Consider the following 25,484-nt stretch of genomic DNA (forward strand, 5'->3'; position numbering starts at 1 on the left):
CTATTACCAGTACCATCTGTGCAGGACAAGAAAATATTTTTTGATATAATGTAAACGATTTCGCAATAAGGAAAGATATTACTATTGCAGATGTTCGATGTAAAAACGCAAAACACATTGATAGATGTTATATAAGATTAAGTATCAAAGCAAAAAATGTATGTTTATACTTTTATGCATGCATATGCATATTTATTTTACAGTTCAACTTCCTTACGACACATTGTGTTCTTGTTGAAGTATAAATCAAAGCTTTATTGAGAATGTGGCATTATTTTGCGCTTTATCACGTAATTCGTAATAAAAATAACACATTTACACATGAAGCTCAAGTACGCATCAGACGACTGGCATTTCAAAATGTCGCTTTTGTTTTTTATGGATTGAACCAACAAGAAATTATTATCGTAAAAATTTGCATAGCACTTTTAGAGATAAGTGGAAATGTGTGTTTCCTAGGCCATAAACCGCCATGAAAACTCGTAGTGGTATCATTACAATACATGGGCAGGCAAAGGTCAGCTCACTAAAGTACACCTGGTCTCCATCCTACGCTCTTACCTGGTCGCACCTGTAGACAGGTGTCGATGTACCGTTATAGAAGAGTTCTAATGTTATTTGTACTTTTAGCCCCACCCTCGACAGTAGTAACCATGTCCAGGCTTAACTCAGGTCACCTGGATTTGTATGTCAGGACAGGAGACGTTTCCTATATACTTTTATTACCCTGTGACTACAGGATCAAGCGTAAATATAAGTCGATTTCATTTCTCCTGCCGTTCAATAAAGTCATACGTACTTTTGTGTATACATTACAATATTCAGATTTGTTCGTATCCCAGCAGTTATATGTTTTGTTTTATTTCCTTCTTATTGTATTATATAGTCCACATTGGGATATTACCTTAAGATATTAAGCTTCCTTGTACGGTAATAAGTTAGACTTGACCAGTGCTCTTTCATTTAATCGTTGTTTGTTAAGGTATGTTTCTCATTCGGAGGATGTAAGATAACAGTATATGACCTACAGTATATTGTCGATGAGGACGAAGACGCTTACTTTTCCGAAGCATTCAATGATCTCAATGTGAATCTCAATATTGTTGATAATTTGCCTTCGTTTTGTTAATTATGAGTACGTTTTTTATTAAATGTCAGTACGGTTAAGTTGTTTAAGAACAAGGGGCTAATATTTCGCGGACGTCCCAATCGCGGGAATAAGATTTTGCACAACACCTTGTAGACATTACTCAGTAAACACTTAAATTAATTGGTGCGTATTGATAGCTCTTCGCTGGGTATTTATTTTGCGTGCTATTTGATGACTGAGAATATAGCGAAAATATATCTTTCTCGAATATTATCAAATAGGCAGTATCCCCTGTATTAATACATTGTCTATCATCAAACTGATCAATTCAGGACTTTCCTCCTTCATGACGTCACGTCATACGATTTATCAATATAATTTAAAGACCAACGTATACAGACTAGATATTTAGTCTATATTAACAACGGCTAACTCATGTAAAAGTAACCAGTAATGAATTGAATGCTTTCTGAAGTATCTGTTTACATATTAAATGAATTGTGTTGATCTAGATACTCATCATATTCATGGTAAGCTTAGATATCATATTAAATGTAAAGTACAGTAAATATTTGTGAAATGTACAAATAATGATATGAATATAATATTTTGATGATTGTATATGATCTTTATTTATTTTAAGATTTATATTCAATGATATATGGCTACCGTGTGAAATATATCTTATTATATTTTTTTGCATGGAGTGACAAATATCTAACATCTTCATCTTCAGTCTATTGATAGCATGACTATATTATCTTTTGACACCCGTCGTAATATGACCTACATCCTCTGATGACGTAAAGGAATATAACAATGTTATCTGCGTTTTTGGCCTAGAATTTGTTAATTAAATTCAAATGTTCTTATATGCTCGATTCTCACTTCTTGATTCGAATAAATGATACATGTAAATATAGACTATGTGCGGATCACAATGGCATTTTAATCTATTATCACTGGATACACGGGCATAATGACCTTATTTTAAAACCTAGGTACGTCATTTCAATATGACTGATTAACTTAATGTATGCCATAGTAATTCATTTAAGAGGAGAGGGGGGGGGGGGGGGGGGGGTGTTACTCGCCTCAAATACGTGCATATTGCATTTTTCTTATCCGCGCGAGAGTATAAAATGATTTTTCTTTAAATATTATAAACGTGCTTATTATTAGGAATAAAAATATGACTATGTTAACTCAATCTTTGAGAAATATCGGTAATGAGATATTGCACTAATATGCCTTTAATATGACGGGTGGTTCCGTAGTCGCCAACCCGGTTCCTGTATTGAGAACGTGATATTTACCTGGATGTATAATAGCAGAAGACGCTTACTCTTCTGACATGAATGGTCTTGTAATATTTGTTCGTAGATGTATACTTCGTTCATATTCTATACTAGTTTTATCGGTTGTTTGTTAGAATAAGGGCTTTCGATATTTTCTTCTTTTTTGATTAGCGCTGTACAGAAAAAAGAGAGAATACCGAACAACTTAGATATATTAAGTCTCACTCAAAATCCGTAAAACGAGCGTAAAATGTGAATCTCATAAATTAGGATAATAAGACCAGGTGTTCCGTAAAGGCGAGCGTCTTATGTTTCATCAACGCTGTTAGCGTATAGGAAATACAGCAACGACGCTTTAATCAAAATATATTTAGATCAAGACATACACAGTAGTTCCTTTTTTCTCTGATCAATAGACAATTTCAGCGTTTCGTAAAAATTTTCTTTTCCACCGTATATTTAAAAATAATATTAAAGATATTTGTGAACGAAGCCTACTAAAGGGAATCATTGTCCCTGTCGATATCAATTGGTATAAGGACATAGTTGTCCGAACATGCTACATCAGAACACGTGCATGGACGTGCAAAGCGACAGTTATGTTGGTGCTGTATGATTTGTGTATTAACCGACTGTTTCCATGTTTCGCCAGGACCGACCCCGCCCATTAACGTATGTACTTATCAGAAGGGTCATGTTGACCCAAACCCTTACATATCTACTATTGGCCAACTTGAAAAATTAAATCTATATATTTTACCAAACGTTTTTATTATTATGATATCGTATATTATTGTACTTGATTATTTTAAATATATGGGCTTATATCATAATTGATGTATTGTTATGACTGAAAATCATTTCCTAAGTATGTTGCCCACTTTTTATAAAAATTAAAGTGATTAGTTTTGCGTCAAGCTTGTCATGCGTTTAAAAAATAGGTCCATGGATATAAATATATGAATTATAATTCAACTTCTATCGAATCAATATCCTTTTGTCGGTGATCGTATGGCCGTATTAAAGAAACGTACCTTTACGCCAGGAACATGTCCTTTCAGCACGACTACATACCTTTGTGTGCTCGTTTGTACAACTGAAATTAACCTCATATTGACATTAAACAAATACTACGTGTTTCTGAACATTTTTTTTAAACAACGACGCAATGTTGTCTCCTTTACAAACTTGTACTACTATTTTACTTGTAACAATGATTCAATGTTGTCTATTCCACAAGTTTGCTTTTCAGATATCAAATGTACTTATTATGTCCGTTTATGAGGACACCTGTGTAGGTTATAGATAGTTGATATGCTGTATCACAAAAACTAATAAATTGCATTATGATAGTTTTCTCTTTTTATACAAACTTTTTTGTCACATGTGCCTTTCGTGCTATTCAAATTTGAATGACGTCATTATTTTGGACAACAACGATATTTGACTGTAGTAACTGCGAGGACGGGAAAACAAACAGATTATCCCTCCTGGCTTCCTTTTAATTTTTGTAACCAAGTGATTACGTGTCTAGATCACAGTCACGGTTTTTTTTTTAAATTTTTTTTGGTGGCTCTAATTTGTGCGGTTTTTAATAAAAGTAAAAAGGAAGGTTGTTCTGGGACATTATAATACATGCTATACCATCCTTTACACCGGTCCTTATCTTCGAGTGCCAAGGGACACATTGACAATAATTATTTTAATAAAATACAAAGCAAAATAAAATAAATGTTTAAATTAAATTAGTTGTTGAAATAGATTCAATTAAAAAAAAAAATTGGATGATAAAAGATAGATAATTAAGATATTGATTAAGGCATTTAATTATCCCTGTTTGTTTCCGGTTACGTCAAAACCGATAGTCGCGGCGGTCCTTAATTTTGTCGACTCTCTGTAATACACAAGGGTCAAAGGTCAGCTGCAAGGTCAGCTGGTTGATGCTCGAGTATGATACGAAGATAATAGACATTTAAATCACCTGATGGCAGAGTCATATCAATGTTTAGTGCACGAGTGCATAACCGGACTTTGTTTTTTTTATCTTTATGTTAAACTATACACATGGGCGTAGATATTGTAAACTAGATAAAATATCCACAATGTCAAAACGAAAATCTACAACTCTATACAGATGATGACAGAGTAGGCTTGTTAATATTTTTATCATCTTGCTTTGTCGCACTTAAAGAAAAAATAGAGAATTTGGAAGAGTATTTTTATTAATAACACCTATTAAAACAGCTTTACATGCATGCATATTTATTATTAGAAACGTTTTGTCGATCGATCTTAATCTAATATCGAAACTTTAAAGTAAATATGACATCGATAAATGATTTTGATCCTTGAAACTGTTACGCAAGATGCTAATAACACCTTGGCGTTAACGGTTTTTTTTAATATTTTATAGGATTTTATAACAAATGTCTATTTAACAATATATTGCTGTGGCAGTCATATATGGCCATTTGCGCTAAGTGTTATTGTTGTATATTTATATATCATGTAACTAAATGATCTAAACTAATCTATTTTATATGTATTCTTCGGTCACACATCTTCCGAATATTCTGTATAAGCTGGATTGGGTACAAAATCTTTGAAATTCTATCCGAAATATCACAGACGTAACACTTTCAAAACTACCGAAGTCTGACATGTATCTTACTATATATACCAAACTTAAGTCAATTTAGATGCAAATGTCGAAATGGATTAACACAGAAATATGAATAAATTTATTTTAATTGGACGGTTAAACATATGTGGGTTTACGTATCGTTTTAGTCTAAATGGAGGAGCTAAGCCTTCTTCGTTGCTGCACTAGGTTTACAAGGTACTACCGTTTAAAGAAATACACATGTTCGGCCTCAATATTTGGACTATGCAATGACATTACAGTGCTGTTTTATTAGACAAATAGTGCTATGGCTACTGCGTAAAAAAGAATCACATATAAAAGAAGTTTTCAAATTACTCATGGATGGACATATTTTAATGTATTTGGGTATAACTTTCAGCTGATTTATTACAGGTACAGTGTGGTGTTTAAGTTACTCATGGATAGACATAAGTGTGTGTAAATGCGTATAACTTTCAATTGATGTTATTCCAGGAGTGTAGTTTGTGTCGCCGTGAGTTAACGAGATTACTGTGGTGTGTTTTAGATGTTTAACAAAAACATTACAAATGTAAACATGTAAGTATTTGATCTAGATCCTTTGTTGATAATCGAGAAACATTTTCTTATCGGACATTTTTCATTCTTCTTAACAATAAAGGCATGGTGATAATCATTTTATAGACACTATTTTTTTCTTTTCTTTTCTTTTTTCTTTGTAGAAAATCAGTTGTCTACTAAAAACACAAAACTAACTTCGCCACGTTTTCATAGGAAATTACGTTATCATATTCCGTGTATAAGGAAAACATCCGTGTTGGCGTCTTTTCCGTTAATTTGACGCGATGATAGACTGGAGTTAAGTCTGATACAGTATATAAAGACTACTATATATAATATGATATACGTACCCTGTCTTTGAATTCCTTCAAGTTCCCGATGATCCACTTAGGTTTAGGTCCTGGCAGGTTGATTCTCTCAAAGACTGTGTAGACTTTCTGTAGATACCTGGACAAGGTAAAATTGTATATCTAAGATATTCGACATATAATCAAATACTATCTTGTATATCAAACAGTTCGTGAATAGAGAATTTTAATTTAATTTTTTTTTTTTACATTTATTTTCCTTTTGTTTTTGTCTTTTGTAGTTTTTTAATGATTGTTTTAGGATTATACTATAAAATAAAATACGAAATTGGGTTTTTGTTTAGCTGAAGCTTCCCCTCTTCCATATTTGAGGTTTGATAAAGTTTTTGTTATTTGTTTGTTTGACCCCAAGTCTAATTTATGATTCCTAGAAGGTCGACACATCTGCATGTTCTACCTACTTTATCCTGAAGTATTGTATTTTAAATGTGTTTTTGCTCAATTATTTTATGTAAAATGATTTCTGACGGTATCATCACAACATTTTTTTTTATAAATAACAATTTACTTCAGTTTTATGTGACAATCAAGTGCTCAGCGGGAAAATACAATGTCATTGCTGTATATATATATAAATATTTGATATACTATAATGCATGATATCCTTGAAGTTATACTATGAATTAATGAACGAGATACAAACAAATTAATATCACATTTGAATTTGAGCGTAATTAATAAACAGTTATTTATATCTTGGTGCGTCAGGTGGCTTTTTTCCGTTTTCTGTTGTTACGTTTTTATCAATGTTGGGCTCCAGTTTTGTGCTCTTTTTCTCATTATGGTTTTTTGAAATCATTTTTTTCCCATTTCATTCGGGCTCATATAAATATCTCCTGAACTTTTACCGTGACCATAAATAATTTCAATTTTTTAAGAATTAAACAAATTATTGCTACATTCGTGTGTGTTTTTTTTTACAACCTGTTGATATTATTGTTATGCCAGTTTTTACGGATGTTGAACATTATGAAATGATTCCCCTAGTTATGCGACTGAAAATTGCTTGGATCAAACCATATCTGCCCTAAAATAAAAGCCCCCTAGTTTTATAGTTACTGGATTTAGCAAATTTAGGATGTTTGAAATTTAAAATGAAGTTTTACATTACTCTTTTATAATCTATAGTAAGCTCACAACTAACAAACAAGTGTCGATTAAATTAGAACTCTTTCTTGTTGGAGATACAATGAGGAGCACTGGGACTTCCTTTTTTATCGGTGTGAAAGATTTATGCTTGAACGAACATAAAACGGAATTTAATCTCCTTATCTTAAACAGTGTAACCTATTTTCGTGTGTGTTCTTTCAAAGGTAAGTTCCCAAAAGTATTAAAGTACTATAACAGAGAACTTTCACTGACATCTTCAAGACACTATATATGGAATGGGTGAACGATTCATCTGTTTACATAAGTCTTATAGCGCTTTTAACTTGCTGGCTGTATATGGCTATGAAAAACTGATTTTAAGTGAAAAAAAATTTCTTACGACGTATTATTCTTAATGGTCAAATATCTACTAAACTGTTAAAACAAATAATGCATTTTGACCTGACAAACTTCATTTTTTTTTAAATGTATTTTTTTTGTTTGTTATGACTTTGAGAACAAATCTTTAATTTAAAATTAAAACATCCTGAAAATGATACGAATTACAAATACAAATAACTAATTATATATATATATATATTCAGGTAAATGTACTTTCGTGTTTTTTTGTTGTTTTTTTTGTTGCTGTTGTTTTTTTTTGTTGTTGTTGTTGTTGTTGTTGTTGTTTTTTTTTGTTGTGTTTTTTGTGTGTGTGTTTTCTTCCCTTTGCATATTTCACTAATGAACTTGTTATTTCTTGTGTCTTCTGATATATCATATATACTTATCATGAACTCACTGTACCGGCCGCGGCCGAAATTTGGTCAGTTGGCCAAGCGTCAATAGGCTTGCACTTTTAGCATAATATACGATTAGTGGATGTACTTTTGTGTCCTTATCGGTAGTGTATATATGTGTATATATAAGGTAGGTGGCGGAAATGGTCATTCATCAGCAAATTCACGTGAGTTTCGTAGATAAATAAACACACAATAACACAGTTAAATTGGACCAACTTTTGTATCCAGTATTGATAAAATTCATTAACTTTCTAATTCATCGAATTTTTTTTGTATATCTAAGGGAATGCAATTAACATTACACTATAACATAAGAAACATGGGATATTTATAAAATATTGAGTTCTAGTTTTGTGATAATTTACTATTTATTTACATTAAATCTCCCTAGCTTCAAATCTAATATTGATATAACATCGCTTGTTATGTTAACCTTATAAAGCTTCCTCACTCTTTACACTTAGTGCTAATAGGTAACAGCATTTATCTCGTTTAATTCAATACTTGTAATATAACTCAAACTTAAGGTCTTTTTTCCACTGTTTTGATTCTGATATTACGTCTTAACCATAGAATTACTTAACAGCTTCACGATGTGTTTATTACAAATATAGAGTTTCGTTTTCCTTTTACTAATCTTTAAACAATTTCAAATGAATATATTTTGAAACATTTTCTTTCGAGATTCTGAAATTTTCTCTGATGCTCAAAATGCATAATTTTGCTTCCTTTTTAAAATAGATAAGATTGTTTTATATTATTTTGATGAGTTCGGGATGTTTATTTTCTTTCTATTTTCTCTCTGAAATTTAAAGTTTTGACGATTTAGAATGATTTTTATGCTAGATATTGTAAGGAACTACAGCTAACTATACTCATCAGGTATTCACCATACAAGTAAGCTTGATCTGAGTAGGTAAATGGTATCGTGCTTAAGTGTTTTTTTAAGAGAGTTGTGTCTATGTTCACACGCTTGATGGGTATAGATTAAGGTCACGGCTCGTTGACAATAAGCGGATCGTATGATGGTACGCTTAATATAACACCGGAAGTCGTCGACAACCGGAAACGTTTGGACATAAATAAAGCTCATTTAAACAGTGTTTAATTGAAATAACAACATTACAAAGTTAACCGCCTCGTGATTAAACTTGATTACACAATTCATCATAAAACAAAATCAAGAAAAGTTCAAAAATATCAACATTTGTCATTAAGCCGGATATGACATAAACAGAATATAAATTTAATATTTGTGTCTGATAACAATATCGACAGCTTAACAGTTTATCGTTAGTGTCTTTTGAATATTGGACAAACATTTCATCGTCAGAATTTTTTTAAATATTGGACATATGATAAGTTATTTATGGCGTTTACATCTTCTTCAAGCAATCTTATTAGATCATTCTCAAACATGTATCAGGAATTTGTTATCGTTTAAAGTTGAAATGACATTCGGTCCGTAATTTCAATACAAATTAGTTACGAGGTTTACCATCCTAATTAATGCATCTACAATATAAACTTCATTTTAATTAGGTTTTGTGTTGAATATTTTAAATGATCTTTCAAAATCATATTAATTATGTTGAACCCTTTATTTTTTCTTGTCAGATTTATTTCATTGCTAGGTGCAGACTGCAGCACATCTTATTTCAAAGGTAAGAACTGATGATCATAAAGCGATAATTAAATATATTTTTAGAAACTTGTCAATCTTCTATTGCTTTTGAGGAAGAAATATTAATTTAGATAAAATAAAACCTGAATTATTGTGCATGATTGATTAGTTCCCTATTTTGATATTAAGAAATACAATTTTAGAATAAAGAATAAAACTAAGTCATTCAAATCATACCTGTATTGTTTTGGTTATTTCTATCTTTTACTTTAGAATTTTTTTTCTTGGGAAGGTAACGTTCAGACAGAAATAAATCTAGATCAATGTTTAATTATTAATGTTTGTTTAATCGATCTTCCCATCATTTCAGTCTATTATCATTGAAAGTAAGAAGAGATAGTAAACTAAGTCAGTGTTTTACTGCCGATTACATTACGTGTGTATAACTTTAAGATTATTTAAGACCTACCTGACAGCGAAACGTCATATAATGCAACCCCAGGTGTATTAAAAACACACCATTCAATAGGTCTATCCCATAGACACACTCCACAGGTAAACTTTAAAAATGTAAACAATTTAGAATATTCTAAACTGCCTGTAACCGATCACAGGTATCGCCATACACGACAAATACGGATTGTATGAAATGACAAGATGACTCTGTTTATCATACCGGCAATGTACAGTAACAATAATAGATGTTAGTTTCAGTTAAATGAATTTGTATATGTAAACAGAGTTTTTTAAAGCGTAATTAACATGAAAATTACCTAACGAGGGGCGACAAATTTAAAATGTTTATAGCATATATGTTAACAGCTGAAAGTTAAGGATGTGAACTTTCTGTTGTAATTGTGTTGTGTGTCATAAAGGTGTATGCTATAAGTGCATGTATACTCTGTACGTAACAGTGCATATAAATTATCAGTAAACAACTATATAATATGATAATGATATGATATTTTCATAAACAGCTTTTAACTCTTAAGAGAACATTTTATTTTAAAATTCCGTCAACAAGTTATAAGATCTATCACGCGGAGTGGACGTATCATAACAAGTAATATATATTACTTTCGATATCGATAAAGGTTTGAAGTATTATTTACTTTAACTGGTAGTGTTACTGAATTGATATAGCTCATTACGCATTATCAAGAGTATTGTATCATTTTGGTGACTACTGTTAAAATTATCCTCCAAAGGTTTCTGCAAAATCTTGATCATTACCTTAAAATATACTTCTCATTATAATGACTTTACGTATGATTGTATATTTAATCATGTATATCAAATGGTATCTACCTTTAAATTTAGATTATATTAAATAAAAGTGTAACTGTATCATAAACTACATGAAAACTAATTAATTTGATCATATGATAAACATTCATAATATGATAATTATTTTACTCTATTTACGTTTAATAATGTTACAGTAACGTGATAGCGGAATACTATACACATTATGTAAACAAACGCTTAAAGCATGTAAGTTAAAGAGTAACATATTACGTTCAATGACAACATGTTCATTATGTATCAGGAAAAATAAAATTACAAAGACATTTAAAAAAAACTTTGTTGACCTACCTGTATAATAGCACAAGCACTACCAGGATAAGAGACAATGCAACAACACCCATTGTGTCAAATATCCAGGTATATCTCAGGTGCACAGGCAAAGATTAAAGTTGTCCCGATACTGGTGTGGAGTTCCCTGTGGTTTTAGGAAGTATGTCCCGGGTCTGTTTGTACCCCGCTGTTTAAGGCCGGAGACTTCGGTATGTACAACAGCACCGCTTTGCAGTTCAGTTAGTCAAAGGTCGTTACCACGTGCGGACGTCTCAGTAGCGCGTGCGGTTGTACAGATTATCAAACTGATAGATATGAATGACCAGGAGATGACCAGCAGTTTTGGAAGAGATGACCAGTACTGGATGCACGTGCGTCTCAATCTGTGTCAAGGTGTTTTGGCGATTTATGTATCCAAATCTTGATCAGCTATAAATTATGGAGATTAATCTTTTCATAAAAACGGTGAGTCGTGTTATCTTCTAATGCTAATGCTGCTTTATTCGTTCGTCGAGGTTTTCCTTTCGTCTTGTTTTCTTTAACTGTCAAAAGTTGATTTGTTCTCTTCTGTAGAAAAATATATAATGTTTCTCGAAATGTCCTCGTTAAATATTTTGGATGAACCCTTGTAGATGATGAGGAGGTCCTTTATCATTCCCCGGATGAGCCGTTTAAGAGTTCCTTGGAAACGGAATCTCTTTGTCTTCAACTTTAATGAACAATCACTGGAAATTACAAAAAAAAATCTTAAAATTTTTAGTTCGTGAATTGTTATCATGAGACGCCTAAATAAGCCAAATGTCCATAAGTTCTCAAACCTCAACAGAGGTGATAAAATATGTTAATCCTAAAATAACAGAAAACATGTAATTAATACCTGAATATTCAAACAGGAATAACGTATTAAAATACTAGTAACAAGTCCCTTAACTTCTTAAAATTCTCAACCATCAAACATAAACATGTGCAGATAGTATTGAGGATAATAATATTATGCCGAACTCTTGTCTAAGTTTGTGTATATAAAGCGTAGTAACATTGAGGAATGCGGCACGGGTTTCCTGATTGGTGAGCAGAAGTGGCTTTGTTAATTGCCTTCGTACCTGAGTAGACAGCAGGTAGTGGGCGTGTTAGCACACAACTCTCCATATAAATATCTGATACACACACAGGTGAGCTGTCCGACACCACACAGGTTCCATTGTATCGGTCAGGCGTTCGTGAGCGCTACCATTACCAAACGAAGAGTTATTTAAGTTGAATTTCCAAATGTTTCTTTTTCTATATCAATATTATTCACAAGTAATTGACAGAGGCATGCAGTGATCATATAGCACACGATAGCAAAATACACCCATACACTTAACACCAGGCCTTTTAACTGTCCTGACTATTGACAGACGGCAAATATAGTATTTATTTTATCTTACGTTAAATTAAGGATAGTATTTATCATTTTATGACATATTCAACCAAATGTGTATTGACACGAGTATGGATTTGTGACATGACCTACCTATGGAGATTTATTCTCTGATTTATCAGTACATATTTTTTCAATGATGAATTTGCTTTAATCACATCAGCGCTTCTTAAGATTACCACTGCTTATTGTGTTACATGTGATTTACATTGAAACCTTAAGACGGGATTTAACGCTATTCTCTCATTTCTTATACCTGTACAATGAAACAAACTTTGATTATGTCAACAGCCAAGAGAGTGATGTGTATTGTAACGTTTAAGTTCAAGTTCAGGCTTTCTTATATTTTTTTACAAAACAATACTATTCAATCAATGAGAGAAACTTCAGAGTTTCAGGACACCGTGGTATGACGCAGTTGGAAAAAATAATGCTGCCTTTCAAATTCTGCACGCATTATAACTATCATTATTAGCTTCAGTGTAGCTATTTAACAAAACAAATCTTGGATCAAAGTGAATAACATATATGTCATACAAAATAGATAGTTTATGCCAAAGGAAAATAGGCTGTTCACAACAAAATTCATGTGAGTTTTCATATACAAGGTACGAAATCAAGTATATTAAACGCGTGGCAAAAGCGTTATTGTATGTAAATTATGCTAAAGTTTTGAAAATCTAAAAGACATATAAATGTTCTGTATAATTAACTTGTTTTGAATTTTCAAATATTTTACAATTAATATGTTACTATTTTTTTCAAACAATCGAAATACTCAAAAAATAACTTGTTATGCGATCCGCCGTACGTTTCAAAATATTGTTTCTGAGAACGTTTTTTTCTGCGTATTGAAGTTTCCCTGAGGGGGTAAAAGTGGTTCCTATCTGACGAATAAATGATTCAAAGAATCACATAAAGAACATAATTCTGTATGAACAGGACATTTAACTTTCTTACGACGATTTTCATCATTAAAAAAACATTTGCGTGCACAAAACTTCTAGTATTTGAATCTGTTTCAAATAACACTTCTGTCGTTGCATGATTAAAACAACTTATGCTACTGCATCACCATGAATTTGTTTTTCCTTTGAGAAATATCCAAGCAGCCGAATTTTATTTGACTTCAATCTAACAAACTATATATAGACAACGCGTTTTCGATGTTTACACAAAATTGTTCCCGGGAATCCAGATAGTCCTTTGTAACATCATCCACACATACGTATTTATAAATATTAATTTCAGAAAAACATATCTCCAGGTTCCAAACATGATTTCCCTGATAGTCCACACAGAGGATTTAAAACTATCCATGAAAACGTAATAGATACAAATATCAATTTCGAAACAAAAAGTTCCAAAATCAAACCATAAATTCCGTGATACAAATTGTCTATACAATCCAGACATACGTATTATGAATATTATTATCGGAACAACGCACTTCCGGATTTAATGTTTAATCATCTTGTAAACATCCTTATTGACACATTTTACACCAGACATCCAGACATATATACGTTTGATAACAATTTTCGGAAAAGCACATTCCCAGGTTTAAACCACTTTTTTTCCAGCAAATCCAAATACTGATATGTTGCAAGACTTTTAACTACAATCTAATACATATGCAACATAATGGAGCAACCTCATCCTAAACCACAATCTTCCAGGCAGAAATCCAAATAAGCTTTAATTACAACTGTCATCCGCAATAAAGACTTAACTATAATCACATACACATGTAAAATCTAGAATCAACATATCTTCCGGTCACGAAACTCCTGTACTCTCCATCAGAGAGACATCCTCCGGCCGTCTCCTCTACCAGTTCCCTCTCTCTATGCACGTCTGTTTCCGAACTGCTATCATATCCCCGGACTACCGTCCCGAACCAATCAATACTATATGTGTCGACCTTGAACTGTCTCCCAATCACAAATGTTTGATCAGCTAGGCGCCTTCAGATTTTTCAGTGCGATAATTATTCTTAATTACGTGCAAAAAAAAACCTCTTCAGAATATTTATCATTTCTATAATTATTAAACATGAAAACATTTTAATATTCATATTTTTAAAAGATTATTCCAAAATGATGAATTTGATGTTTTTGATAAATTATGTTAAGATGTTAATACTAGTATACCTAGCGTGGATCTGTTTCCTTGGGGTAAAAACTGACCGACCAGTTTACTGGACAGCGGTGATGGCTAAAGGCGATGATACTTGTGATATTCACTGACCACCGACTAGCCCGTAGGTACCCGTCTTCGCCCTGTAAACACAAAAATAGTCAGATTTAACGTTAAAATCGAAAATCATAACAGACGAAACATCTAAGTACTGACAAAATATTAACTGGATAAATATACAGTAGGTCAATGCTCCCGTGGTGAATGCGTCTATCGATTGTGGTGGCAGAAGCCATGAAAATCAAACACCTTGGTAGCATATGATAGTCAAAATCATTTTTAAGATAAAAGGAATCATATTTATGATGGCGAATTCCTATTAATCCATAGCGTGGATCATTCTCGGAGACACGACACGCTTTATTTACCAATATCGGCATGCTGCGTGGACAACAGAAATGTTTTCATCTGACCGACTACAAGGACGCCGGCAAATCGTACAGTGTACTAATCTTACAACCACAGAAATAGCTTTGATCGCATATGACCTTCCACACAAAAAATATAGTCTGTTTTAATTGATACAGCCATTTAATGCATAGTAAAAGAGGGAAGGATATTTTCTTCTGACACAAATATTACCCGAGAAATGTTATTTTATATACTGGTATTCATATCCTACATTCTTGTTATACCCATTGGGTCATTGAATAGCCCACTTAACTTCTGCTGATATTAAGTCTATGTTCAAAATTTAAGAACGCGTTTTCCCAAAATTGCTGTCTGGATTTCAACATGTTTAACCTCTTACAGTATTACAGACGAGTCTTAGAAAGAAGAAACGTCTGCAAGGGAAGCATTTTTAATCGCTATTTGTCATATAGCATATCCATTAAATCATTCATTCTTGAATGTGATATTCACCCGTGTGTCCGTTGTACAGACCATGGACACAGAAGGAGAATTACTGCTATATAAGACACTGTTTACCCACTGGCAACAAAATCAAAGCAAACTCCAAATAGTACGAGGTCAAGCATCTTAAGGGTATCATGTTTACCAGACAGCTCGTACATTACGGTTTTATCGTCTTGTGAGATACCCAACGCGGTTATATCTCGGCAGTGAAAGTGAAGCAAGAAAAATAAATTTTCTGAGGAGCTAACATAGGTATATGTGTGTTTTACATTTCACGACCAGGAAATTTAACATACAGCCAATGTGATATGGAAATGTGCGTTAAGACGTTTAGTTTTTATTTAGAGAAAACTTCAGAATACCTCTATTAGGTAAAAATGATTCATTTTCTTTCTCAAAATTTGATTTATATTGATACAGCTCAGGTTTTTACGGCTTGATTTCTCTGGAGTATTGCTATACAGCTCTCCTGTCCAATCAACAGCTGTAACACGCACTTACGTCATATTTAACGGGAATGCAATATAAATCTAGCTAATATCGTTGCAATGTCCCTTAATCTGATGTGAGTATAGATAAACATGGAATTGCTAACTTTTGATTGATTATTATTTTTTAAACTCAGAATCGCTCTTGATTGATTAAATTGATATCTTTCGAAAAAAAACATGTACGATATTACTAATGTGGTAGATAATCCCAATACTAATCTTTCACTAATGAATAAGTATAAAGACAAACTCAACGTATAATTTGAAAACTTAAAACTGCCGTTAAGATCTATATGCTAGTTTATGGCGAGTCATACAGTATATAAATAGTATTTTAGGAGAGATATTTGTTCAGCCTTCGCAAATCACACCAATTCCAATTAATGACCATACACTGTAGAATCACCTGTCTTACTGACAAATACATATTCTCGTAATGATGAAATACGACTATAAAACAGCTTCAGACTTCAATGAAATGTAACTTCCTCGGGATATGTGTATTAAGATGAATCAGACTAGTCATGCTGTTTGGCTAATAATTGATTCCGGCTGAGAACGGCACCTTAAGCGTGCTTTGTTTAATAACTGATGGGAATTATTTAAATTTCAAGGACACGGATGACTTATATCTATTTTCAGACATTTTTGAACACATTTCTTAGATTCTATTTTGACATAAAGCTTGCATTTGGCGCCGTAGTTTGTCGCTTTTTGTCAAATCTAAGCCATTGCTAAACAGTAAGCTCCTGAATTAGTCGTTTATTTAAGGAAGAAGCTGTATGATGTTGTAATAGTTACATGAATTGGCACGTGAATCTTCATTAGGATCTAAATGTTTAATTCATCTGTGATTTTTTTCTTACATTCCTATAAATATAACCATGATCTAATGTAGAAATATTCTTTTTCCTTGTCGATATTTTGCAACACAAGTTCGTTGTTTCTTGATATACCTAGTGTTCCATTGTTTCCACCCTAGTTCACATTTTGAGAGCGCGGCATTGTCCAGATTTGACATAGATTTATATGGCAGGTGCCATCGGTGGAGAACAAAGCGTTTACTCTTCCGGAACACCTGGTCGTATTATATTTGAATTTGAATGTGGTGTATATGTTACATCTATATATTTTCCCTTTTGTTTGATACTCAATTTCGATTACGTTTACATGTCACTTTTGAACTCATTCTCGATATTAGACACTGCAATGGTTCTTTAGTTATGTAGATATCGACATGTCGTAACTTGTTGATGTATCTTCAACAGAAAACTACAAAATCACTATTGTATACAAAAACAAAATAATAAATTTGTATTTAGTTATCAATTATTACAAAAGAGTAATTATAACTCATAGTCAATAAAACAAGAGCAAAATATGAACAAAAACTCTGGACCCTTGAAAAAGAACAAAGATATTCGGAAACCAGGCGTTCTAAAAGAGAAGGCGTCTTCTGCTGCATTGACCACGCCCACCATAAAATCCAAGTCAGATCAGGGACCACTAGGTATTTCAACATCTGTCACAGGAATCGTAATAAAGGAAACAGGCCCATATAATTCGAATCAACTGGGATATGTTAACACCGTAGCAAGGGGAAGTGGGGATGCTACTATCAAGAAATGGAAATTATCAACTGGAAAATTTTAATCAACAACCTTATCATACACTTAATTGTAAGCTGTTCCTGTGAGTTACAATGCAAGTAAAGATCGAGGTAAGCGGCTGGTGTTGAAGAGTCCGTATTATCCACAGTTGACCAATAGATGGACACAGTTCGTTCATGGGTATGCCAATAGTCTATTGGAAGCTTTGGTCACCAAACACAATTAAGATTACGATTTCTTCTTCGGTGTATTGTCTGAAAGCCCTAGATGTATTTTTCAGGAAATATGTTCACAACAATATAATTCACAACAATGTATTCATAACGCTGTTTCTTGGTAAGGAATGTTCTCAGCACAAGATAATCAAGAAGGTTCTTGCACATGCGATGAGGAATGGTAGTTAAAGAGTTTTAATAAAAGAAACGCTTTTTGGAAGTGGATGTTTTAAGATTTTTTAATCCATATACATGTACCATTATTTCCAATTCTCGATCAAGACGATATTTCAGTAATATTTCAATCCTGATTTAATTGCACTAAGGTTGGTAGTAAGAAGTTTTAATAGACAAACGAAGTAATCCCCATACTTAGTTACGTATCAAGACGTTTATGACTGATGTAGCTGACAAAGTGAATCGTTTGTTTATTGGGTCATACAGCGAACTACCAACTCCATAACATACCTATGGTTGACCTAGTTCTGCCATGTTACCTGTATGTACTAAACCTAATTATAAAACATTAATTTTTTTCCAATAAATAATGTTATTGCTGTCTAGTTCAGAATGAATGGTTCGACAACGGGTAAAATCTGAAATCATTTGGTATGCTTAGTTGCTTACTTAAAGAATAATGGAAGTTATGCACAGTAAACACACACTCCCATTTTTATCTATCCATTTATGGTGAGAAAGCTGATAAAGTGCTGCTGACGAGAAAAAATATGTTTAAACATAGTTTACGACAATTACGAAACAAGTTATATCAACTTATATTAATCACGCTTGTTGGCCCGGTTGGAAGCGCTCGAGAGATCCTACTGTGGGAGGAAACCGGAGTACCCGGATAAACCCCACGTGGTTGAGCAGTATGGCCCTTTACAATTTTACGTCAAAGAATCGAACCCCTGCCGTCCAGACGAGAAATATATTAAAATCGAATGACCCACGTCTGTGATTTGTGTTAAACAGTTTGCGATTGTCGTTTAAACCAGATTTCTACTTCCGTTACCGTATAAAATGATAAGATTATCAGTCTAAACCGATTTCTACTTCTGTTTGGGCTTTAGACCATTTGCGGTAGTCGTTCTAACCCGATATCTACTTCCGTTGGCTTGTATAGTACTGTTTACGACTGTCGTTATAACATGATATCTACTTCCGCTGGCTTGTATTGTTCTGTTTACGACTGTCGTTATAAAATGATATCTACTTCCGTTGGCCTGTATTGTTCTGTTTACGACTGTCGTTATAACATGATATCTACTTCCGTTGGCCTGTATTGTTCTGTTTACGACTGTCGTTATAACATGACATCTACTTCCGTTGGCCTGTATTGTTCTGTTTACGACTGTCGTTATAACATGATATCTACTTCCGTTGGCCTGTATTGTTCTGTTTACGACTGTCGTTATAACATGATATCTACTTCCGTTGGCCTGTATTGTTCTGTTTACGACTGTCGTTATAACATGACATCTACTTCCGTTGGCCTGTATTGTTCTGTTTACGACTGTCGTTATAACATGATATCTACTTCCGTTTGTGTCTAGACTGTTTACGGATGTCGTAATCACTTGACTTCCTAGCTTTGATTTCCGTTGAAAACATCCTGCAAGATTTCAGTTTCGATCGCTAATTAGAAGCACTCGTACAGCGCTACTAAATGTGATGTTTCTGGTTTTCGTTAGAGGCCTGGGTTCCAAGACACCTCATCATTCCAGAGTACCGCTCCCGAATTCAGTTCGACGGGTGATAAATGAGTACATCGTCTAATATTTAAAACATCTAATATAGCATTTAGAAACATAGAAAAACCTTATGCATACAGTACCCTTTTATATTGTTGATAATACTTGTACATTTTATTCAATACCAAGACTACATGATTCTTAAAAATTATTTTACGAAAAAAGGAAATCCGAATCTCCGATTTAGATGTTATGCCAGGTAAGGGTAACGTGGTTTTATTGACGGGTTGGAATGCACTGTTGTCGGTCTTTGTTTGGTGATAAACAATGTACCCATCTCTAAAGTACACGTACACCTCAATTTTAACTGGGTGAGTAAGAACGACCAATTATTTTGTCGTAAAATTTTTAAATTTCATAAAATTTTGCACTATTGTAACAATATTATTTGTCTGTAAATCATGAATGCGCACCCAGCCAGAAGAACAGTATTTTCACTCACACGGGATATATTTTCTCATAAATTAACTTACATTTTCAAATTCATTTTCGTGGTTGGATAATTCAGAATAGTTGATTACGATGCAATGACGTCTGAAAACCAGGGAGTGATCACTCAACACGAGACAGTAACAAACCAACACAGAGTACATCCAAGGCTCTTCCGGTTGGTAACCATAGATACGTAATACATTCGGAACATTCAGATGTGGTATACTATTACTATGCTGAAATCTGGTTGTTTCGATGGTCATTGTTCGTATAGTGTGACCAGGTGGAGTGTCGTATTGGATGTCTTCGGCAGAGCATTTCTGTGAGGTAGCACTATAAATTCGGAATCGCAATGAGACACACACGGAAATAACACCACAACCCACACACATGATATTAATATACTCGTCCATCTCGTACAGGGGAGGCCGGGAGACCATATATGCAGGTCATTAAATAAAGGGGGGGGGGGGGGGGGGGGGAAGAACACGCGCTGTGACGTCACATCATTGCAATATCAAAGAGCTAATAATAATTGTTATGCCGTATGCCGAGTGGTTAAGGTGTCCCGGCACTTCATCACTAGCACTCTCCCTCTGAGTTGCGAGTTCGAAACCCACATGGGGCAGTCTTCTGGTAATGACCGTATGCCGGTGGTTTTTCTCCGGGTACTCCGGCTTTTCTCCACCTCCTAAACCTGGCACGTCCTTAAATGACACTGACTGTTAATAGGATGTTAAACAAAATAAACCAAATGCCGATAATCGTTTCTTAGAAAGTAACGTGTACCTCCAGGCCATTCCCGTGGAAACCCTGGTTACGTAATTAAGTAGCTAAAATGATAGATATATCCTAAATTCTACCATGTTTACTATGCAACGCCAGTTTTGATTGGTTTAAAACCATGTATTATTTTCCAATAACCCACGCTCGTGCCAATAATACACGGTCGGGAGTCACGACTGTAACAATTTTATATATCTAATATTCACCCGTTTTATTAAAGGTTACCATAGCCGAGTGGGCTAATGGGTTAGTCTTTCAATATATTTTTATCACGACGCGAGTTCGAATCCTACATTGTTTTTCTTCTTTTTTCTTTCTGTTTTTTTATCGTTTTTTTATTTTCAAAATCAATGCTATATGATAGATGCTCTTGATCGTAGTACTGTATTGCCTGTATATTTCATCAACAAATAATGCAATACTCAAGAAATAAATTACAAGGTAATTCGGCCTTCGTTATTAATTCAATTGCAAAATATCCTCGTCCTCGTTGTATATCCTGCAATAATACACGAATCATCGTTAATTATTTTTTAAATAATTAATATATGTATTTTCAGACTGAATGTCCCTTTAGTCCTTCCCAAAGAGACGGTACCCTAAGGAGGTTTTGTTCTGTACTCAGATTGTTTCAAGGATCATTGGATGAAAATACAACTCGTTATGACGTCACTGTGTCGATGCAATGAGAGACCGAATCATTGTGGAAAGCTTTTAATTTTACTGTGCCTATCCTTGTAAGAACAATAACAAATATACATCCTGTTTTGAGGTTTCCCGAGACTAAAACCACATTTAATAACAAAAGATCATCTATTGTGATCATCTGTTGACATCACGTGCGGGATTGTACAGGGGTCGTGATAAACTATAAACGTTAACATGACTGACGTCAGACCACTCAATGTTATGTGTGTACTTGGATGACCATTACTTTCATAGGTGCATCTGTGACTTGTACATGAATGTCACATCTTATACAGATTTAAAGCATCATATCAACGGATGTCTTATGAGGAGGGGTACCTAGGGAGAGACTCGGACAAATAAAACGCTTAATCATCATCTTCAGTGTAGCGCATACGCTTGAAATGCCTAACGTTGCAAAATGAGTATGACTAATCCGAATGTGTCAATATTAAAGGTAAAAGTTGTTTTTTTTTTCAAAATAAACATGTTACCTATGTCATAATGACACATGTGATGTCATTATCGTGACTAAAATTATTTTACTTGAATCCGCCAGGATTTGGCGTCCTTGTGTTTCAAGATGAAGAAACATCTCAAGGTTATAAAGCGCAATGAGTGGAAATCTAACAGGTTTATGAACGCAATCGTAAATTGCATTACAGGTTTAATAAACACCATTGAAATGGAGAGTGTATTACGACATCACGCGAAGACGCCAACTGTGATTGAAAGTTGGAAATGAAATTATCCCCTTCCCGGCGAGGAGAGATGCGGTGCCACAGGATTCCCTCTGCTATAAAACCAAACAGCTTTTCATTCTATCTATATCACCAGGATCATCAAACCGTACAATTTAAACTTACAAGTCCTGGACTTAAACTGACTCCCATCAGATAAACAGTTAAACAGTATAGTTGTTCTCTTTGGGTTTAAATTAAAAAGAAATATTTGAATATATTGTTTGACGGAAATGTTAAGCTTGCCATGCTTCATGCAATATATTTATGGTCTCGTTTATCTGTTTGTCAAGTCTCATGTTTTGGCAAAGCATGGTTAGCTTTCGTCCAGATCATTGAGGTTGCGTTGAAAAAGAGGGATTTGGTTTGTAATGTCGATTACGAACTCACGGATTCTCACGGATTCGAATTAAGATGTATTCAAGGTCGCCACGAATTCTACAGCTGAGTCAGGTGACGGGTTAATGTGTCTATTCCGCATTTAGTAATCCGCAAAGAAATTATGTCAACTTTAATCATAAACATGGAAATGTCAATTTCACAGAACAGTTACGTGACAAAATAACATACTAAGTTTGACAGCTTACAATACGATCCTGTTCAATCGTCTCCTGCTTTTTATTATGCAGCATAGTCTCGGAGTAATACCATTTTCTCTCAAAATGACGTCTTTTCCACATTTTATGAACTAAAACCCAACTATCGCACACTGTTTATCACTATTATTTTCCTAATCACACACTAAAACATCAGTATATTGTCACTCGTTACAACGTCATAATATCGCTTAACAAACAAACTGTCATTATAAGGATTTAACATTGAGGAAACGGACTTTATACTCAATGAAGCTTTCAGATAAATATAAACAGAAATACATATCGACATCACGTGTTTATCTAGATTGTGAGGGGCTCTATCTTTGCGAGGTAATATTTTTATAACGGTGCATTGGACATTTCGCTGAACAAGTTGGTAGTATAACGAATTCTAATCCTTATGACACGACCTGATATTCAATAAACTTATTTATAGAAATCATCGTAATTAAAGATAGCCGTTCTTCCTCCGAAAGACTCTATGAGGCCCTAGTTAGCGAGTGTACCGTCGTAACGTTTCCATAAATATCAATAAAATACTTCTGTAAGCTGTTTATACAACTCGCTCAAGGGCACGCGCCTTAGTACGGGATAATTTGATTGACGGATTACACTGAGATTTGTATACAAAATGAGGCTCTCTAACTTAAATGGAGACCTTATTCTGACTCATTCAATAAAATCAGTGTATATCATTATTCAGTGATAGCATCCTCGTCCTACAAAATGTTTATTTATCCCAACTGGCGCAAGGATAAGAAGTTCTATTTTTAGTAACATATTCCAGTGTCAAATTCTTCAGAGATCGGCCTAGATTAAAGATAAATATTCCTATGATTGTTTTTATGCTAAAGACTTTTATCTTTTATTGAAAAAGGATGTCACCTCAGCTTCCGGTGTCGATGAATATGGCCCTTTTCAGGTTGACAAATACTAGTAATAACCGACAAAGAGCAAGTTAGTACAATAGCTGTATATTGTCTTACATCGAGGACAAATGCGTGTCCGTATCATGAATAATCTTTAAAAAAAAAATTTCAATATATATATATATACATGACATGCGAGTTTTCGCAAAGATTCAATAGTGTGATGGCATAGCATGACAGTATAATGTCTATTATATACTATCGTAGTTCTTTTGGAGAACTGAAATTTTAGCGCAGTTGCAAATTTCAACAGATTAGCATTACGCTGAATTGGAAATACATGTAGCACACAGAAACTAAAAGCACAGCTATATTTTAGCACCGTGATTTCAGGCTAAAAAATCGCGAAAATAAAAACATACAGTGTATACACGTATGTCTACTACAGGGGGGGGGGGGGGGGGGGGGGGGCATAATGGGGCTCAAAACGAACCGTAGCATAAGATAGGAGGTCCCTAAAATGGTTTACGCTGCGCTTTTTGTCTAGTAGGGATCCCTGCAGTGAACCGTCCACACATGGTCGCTGACCGTATTTTGTCCTGTATGACCTTAGTATGGCAGTCTATTTCTTAACTGTAAACAAACAAACAATTTCCACATTCCATGTTAGAATTACGGCAATATCCGATGGAATACACAAACAGAGCTTCTAACATACGTACAGTAGGTTACAATATGTCGGTCATGTATATTTTCGTCTTCAAGGGCAGGGATTATCGCGATGACATGTATGTTTATCGCTAAATGTGCGCGAGAGCCCCACAAAGGTCATCGCCCGGAGATCATCGCGGAATTCTGGTCAATAATTCTTTCAATACATCATACCATCAACACACATAGCTGTGTCATTTCGTTATATCTTGCAAAGGGAAAGAGAATTCAGAAAAAAAGGTTCAATTGTTGTGTGAATCTTTTTGGGAAATTCATGAGTAAAGAATTTCGATTTTAGTGTTGAACTATCGCTGTCTTTGACATATTTTCAGTGTCTAGTTCCCCAGAAAACCATGATTGTTGATTAAGTAGGAAATTAATTAGTAAAATTAGCTCATATTAACACTTTCGATGTCATAGTTAAAATAATTGTTTTTGCTTTTTCAAGTTGAAAACGTGGACGTAACCGACTTATTTGTTATCGAAACATTTACTCCTTTTGTCTGGCGGGATACGATAGCACTTAACATAGGCGCAACACAAAAAAACGCGTACCAAAGTGGCTTTTTAAATGTGGTAAAAAATAGAAGGAAAAAGTATACGATAACTACAAGGTTACTGACATTCCGACGAAAAAAGTAATGCAAGCCAAGCGATGATAGCGGGGTGCTTCAAGGTCAACAGGGGGCTTGCTGTAAAGGAAAGACTCACGTGTTCGTGACTGAAAAATTCAAGGTCATCAGAGGGCTTGCTTTAAAGTATGGATAATGCACTTTAATGGCTGAAAAGAAAGTCAATGTTAAACGAATGCAGTGAGGTGTAATGCGCATGTTCATGACTGAATAAATAGGGGTGAATATAAGCTGGTTTTAAATATGGACATTTTCAAAGTCAATTGAATGACGGATGCGACTGTTCATAGCGGAACAAATCAAGGTTAATAGAACGCTTGCTTGAGAATATGGATGTGCATGTCGTTAAAAGGACCTCACATGTTTCCTTTGTTCGACAGTCAGTTAGTTAGATCGCCAGGCCACGTTACCTCAGGTAAGAATCAGAGGTTCGTAGTTTGACGCTCC

General features: G+C 34.0%; 1 protein-coding gene across 2 annotated transcripts in view; it reads right to left on the reverse strand.

Moving 5' to 3' along the window:
* The window catches only part of LOC117315082 (cytochrome P450 3A12-like), a 95,262-nt gene that overhangs the window by 23,724 nt on the left and 46,054 nt on the right, over window positions 1–25,484 (reverse strand). The window contains exons 2-4 of one of the 2 annotated variants that reach the window (XM_033869222.1): window positions 14,608–14,736; window positions 11,050–11,756; window positions 5,923–6,019 (exon numbers count right to left, since the gene is read on the reverse strand). In XM_033869222.1, coding sequence (XP_033725113.1) covers window positions 5,923–6,019; window positions 11,050–11,102 — 150 coding nt within the window. In that variant the 5' untranslated portion in view covers window positions 11,103–11,756; window positions 14,608–14,736. Of the gene's footprint in view, window positions 1–5,922; window positions 6,020–11,049; window positions 11,757–14,200; window positions 14,297–14,607; window positions 14,737–25,484 lie in introns of those variants that run through there. The other variant, XM_033869224.1, reaches the window with a different exon arrangement.

This window comes from Pecten maximus, chromosome 17 (assembly GCF_902652985.1).
Source record: "Pecten maximus chromosome 17, xPecMax1.1, whole genome shotgun sequence".
NCBI lineage: Eukaryota > Metazoa > Mollusca > Bivalvia > Pectinida > Pectinidae > Pecten > Pecten maximus.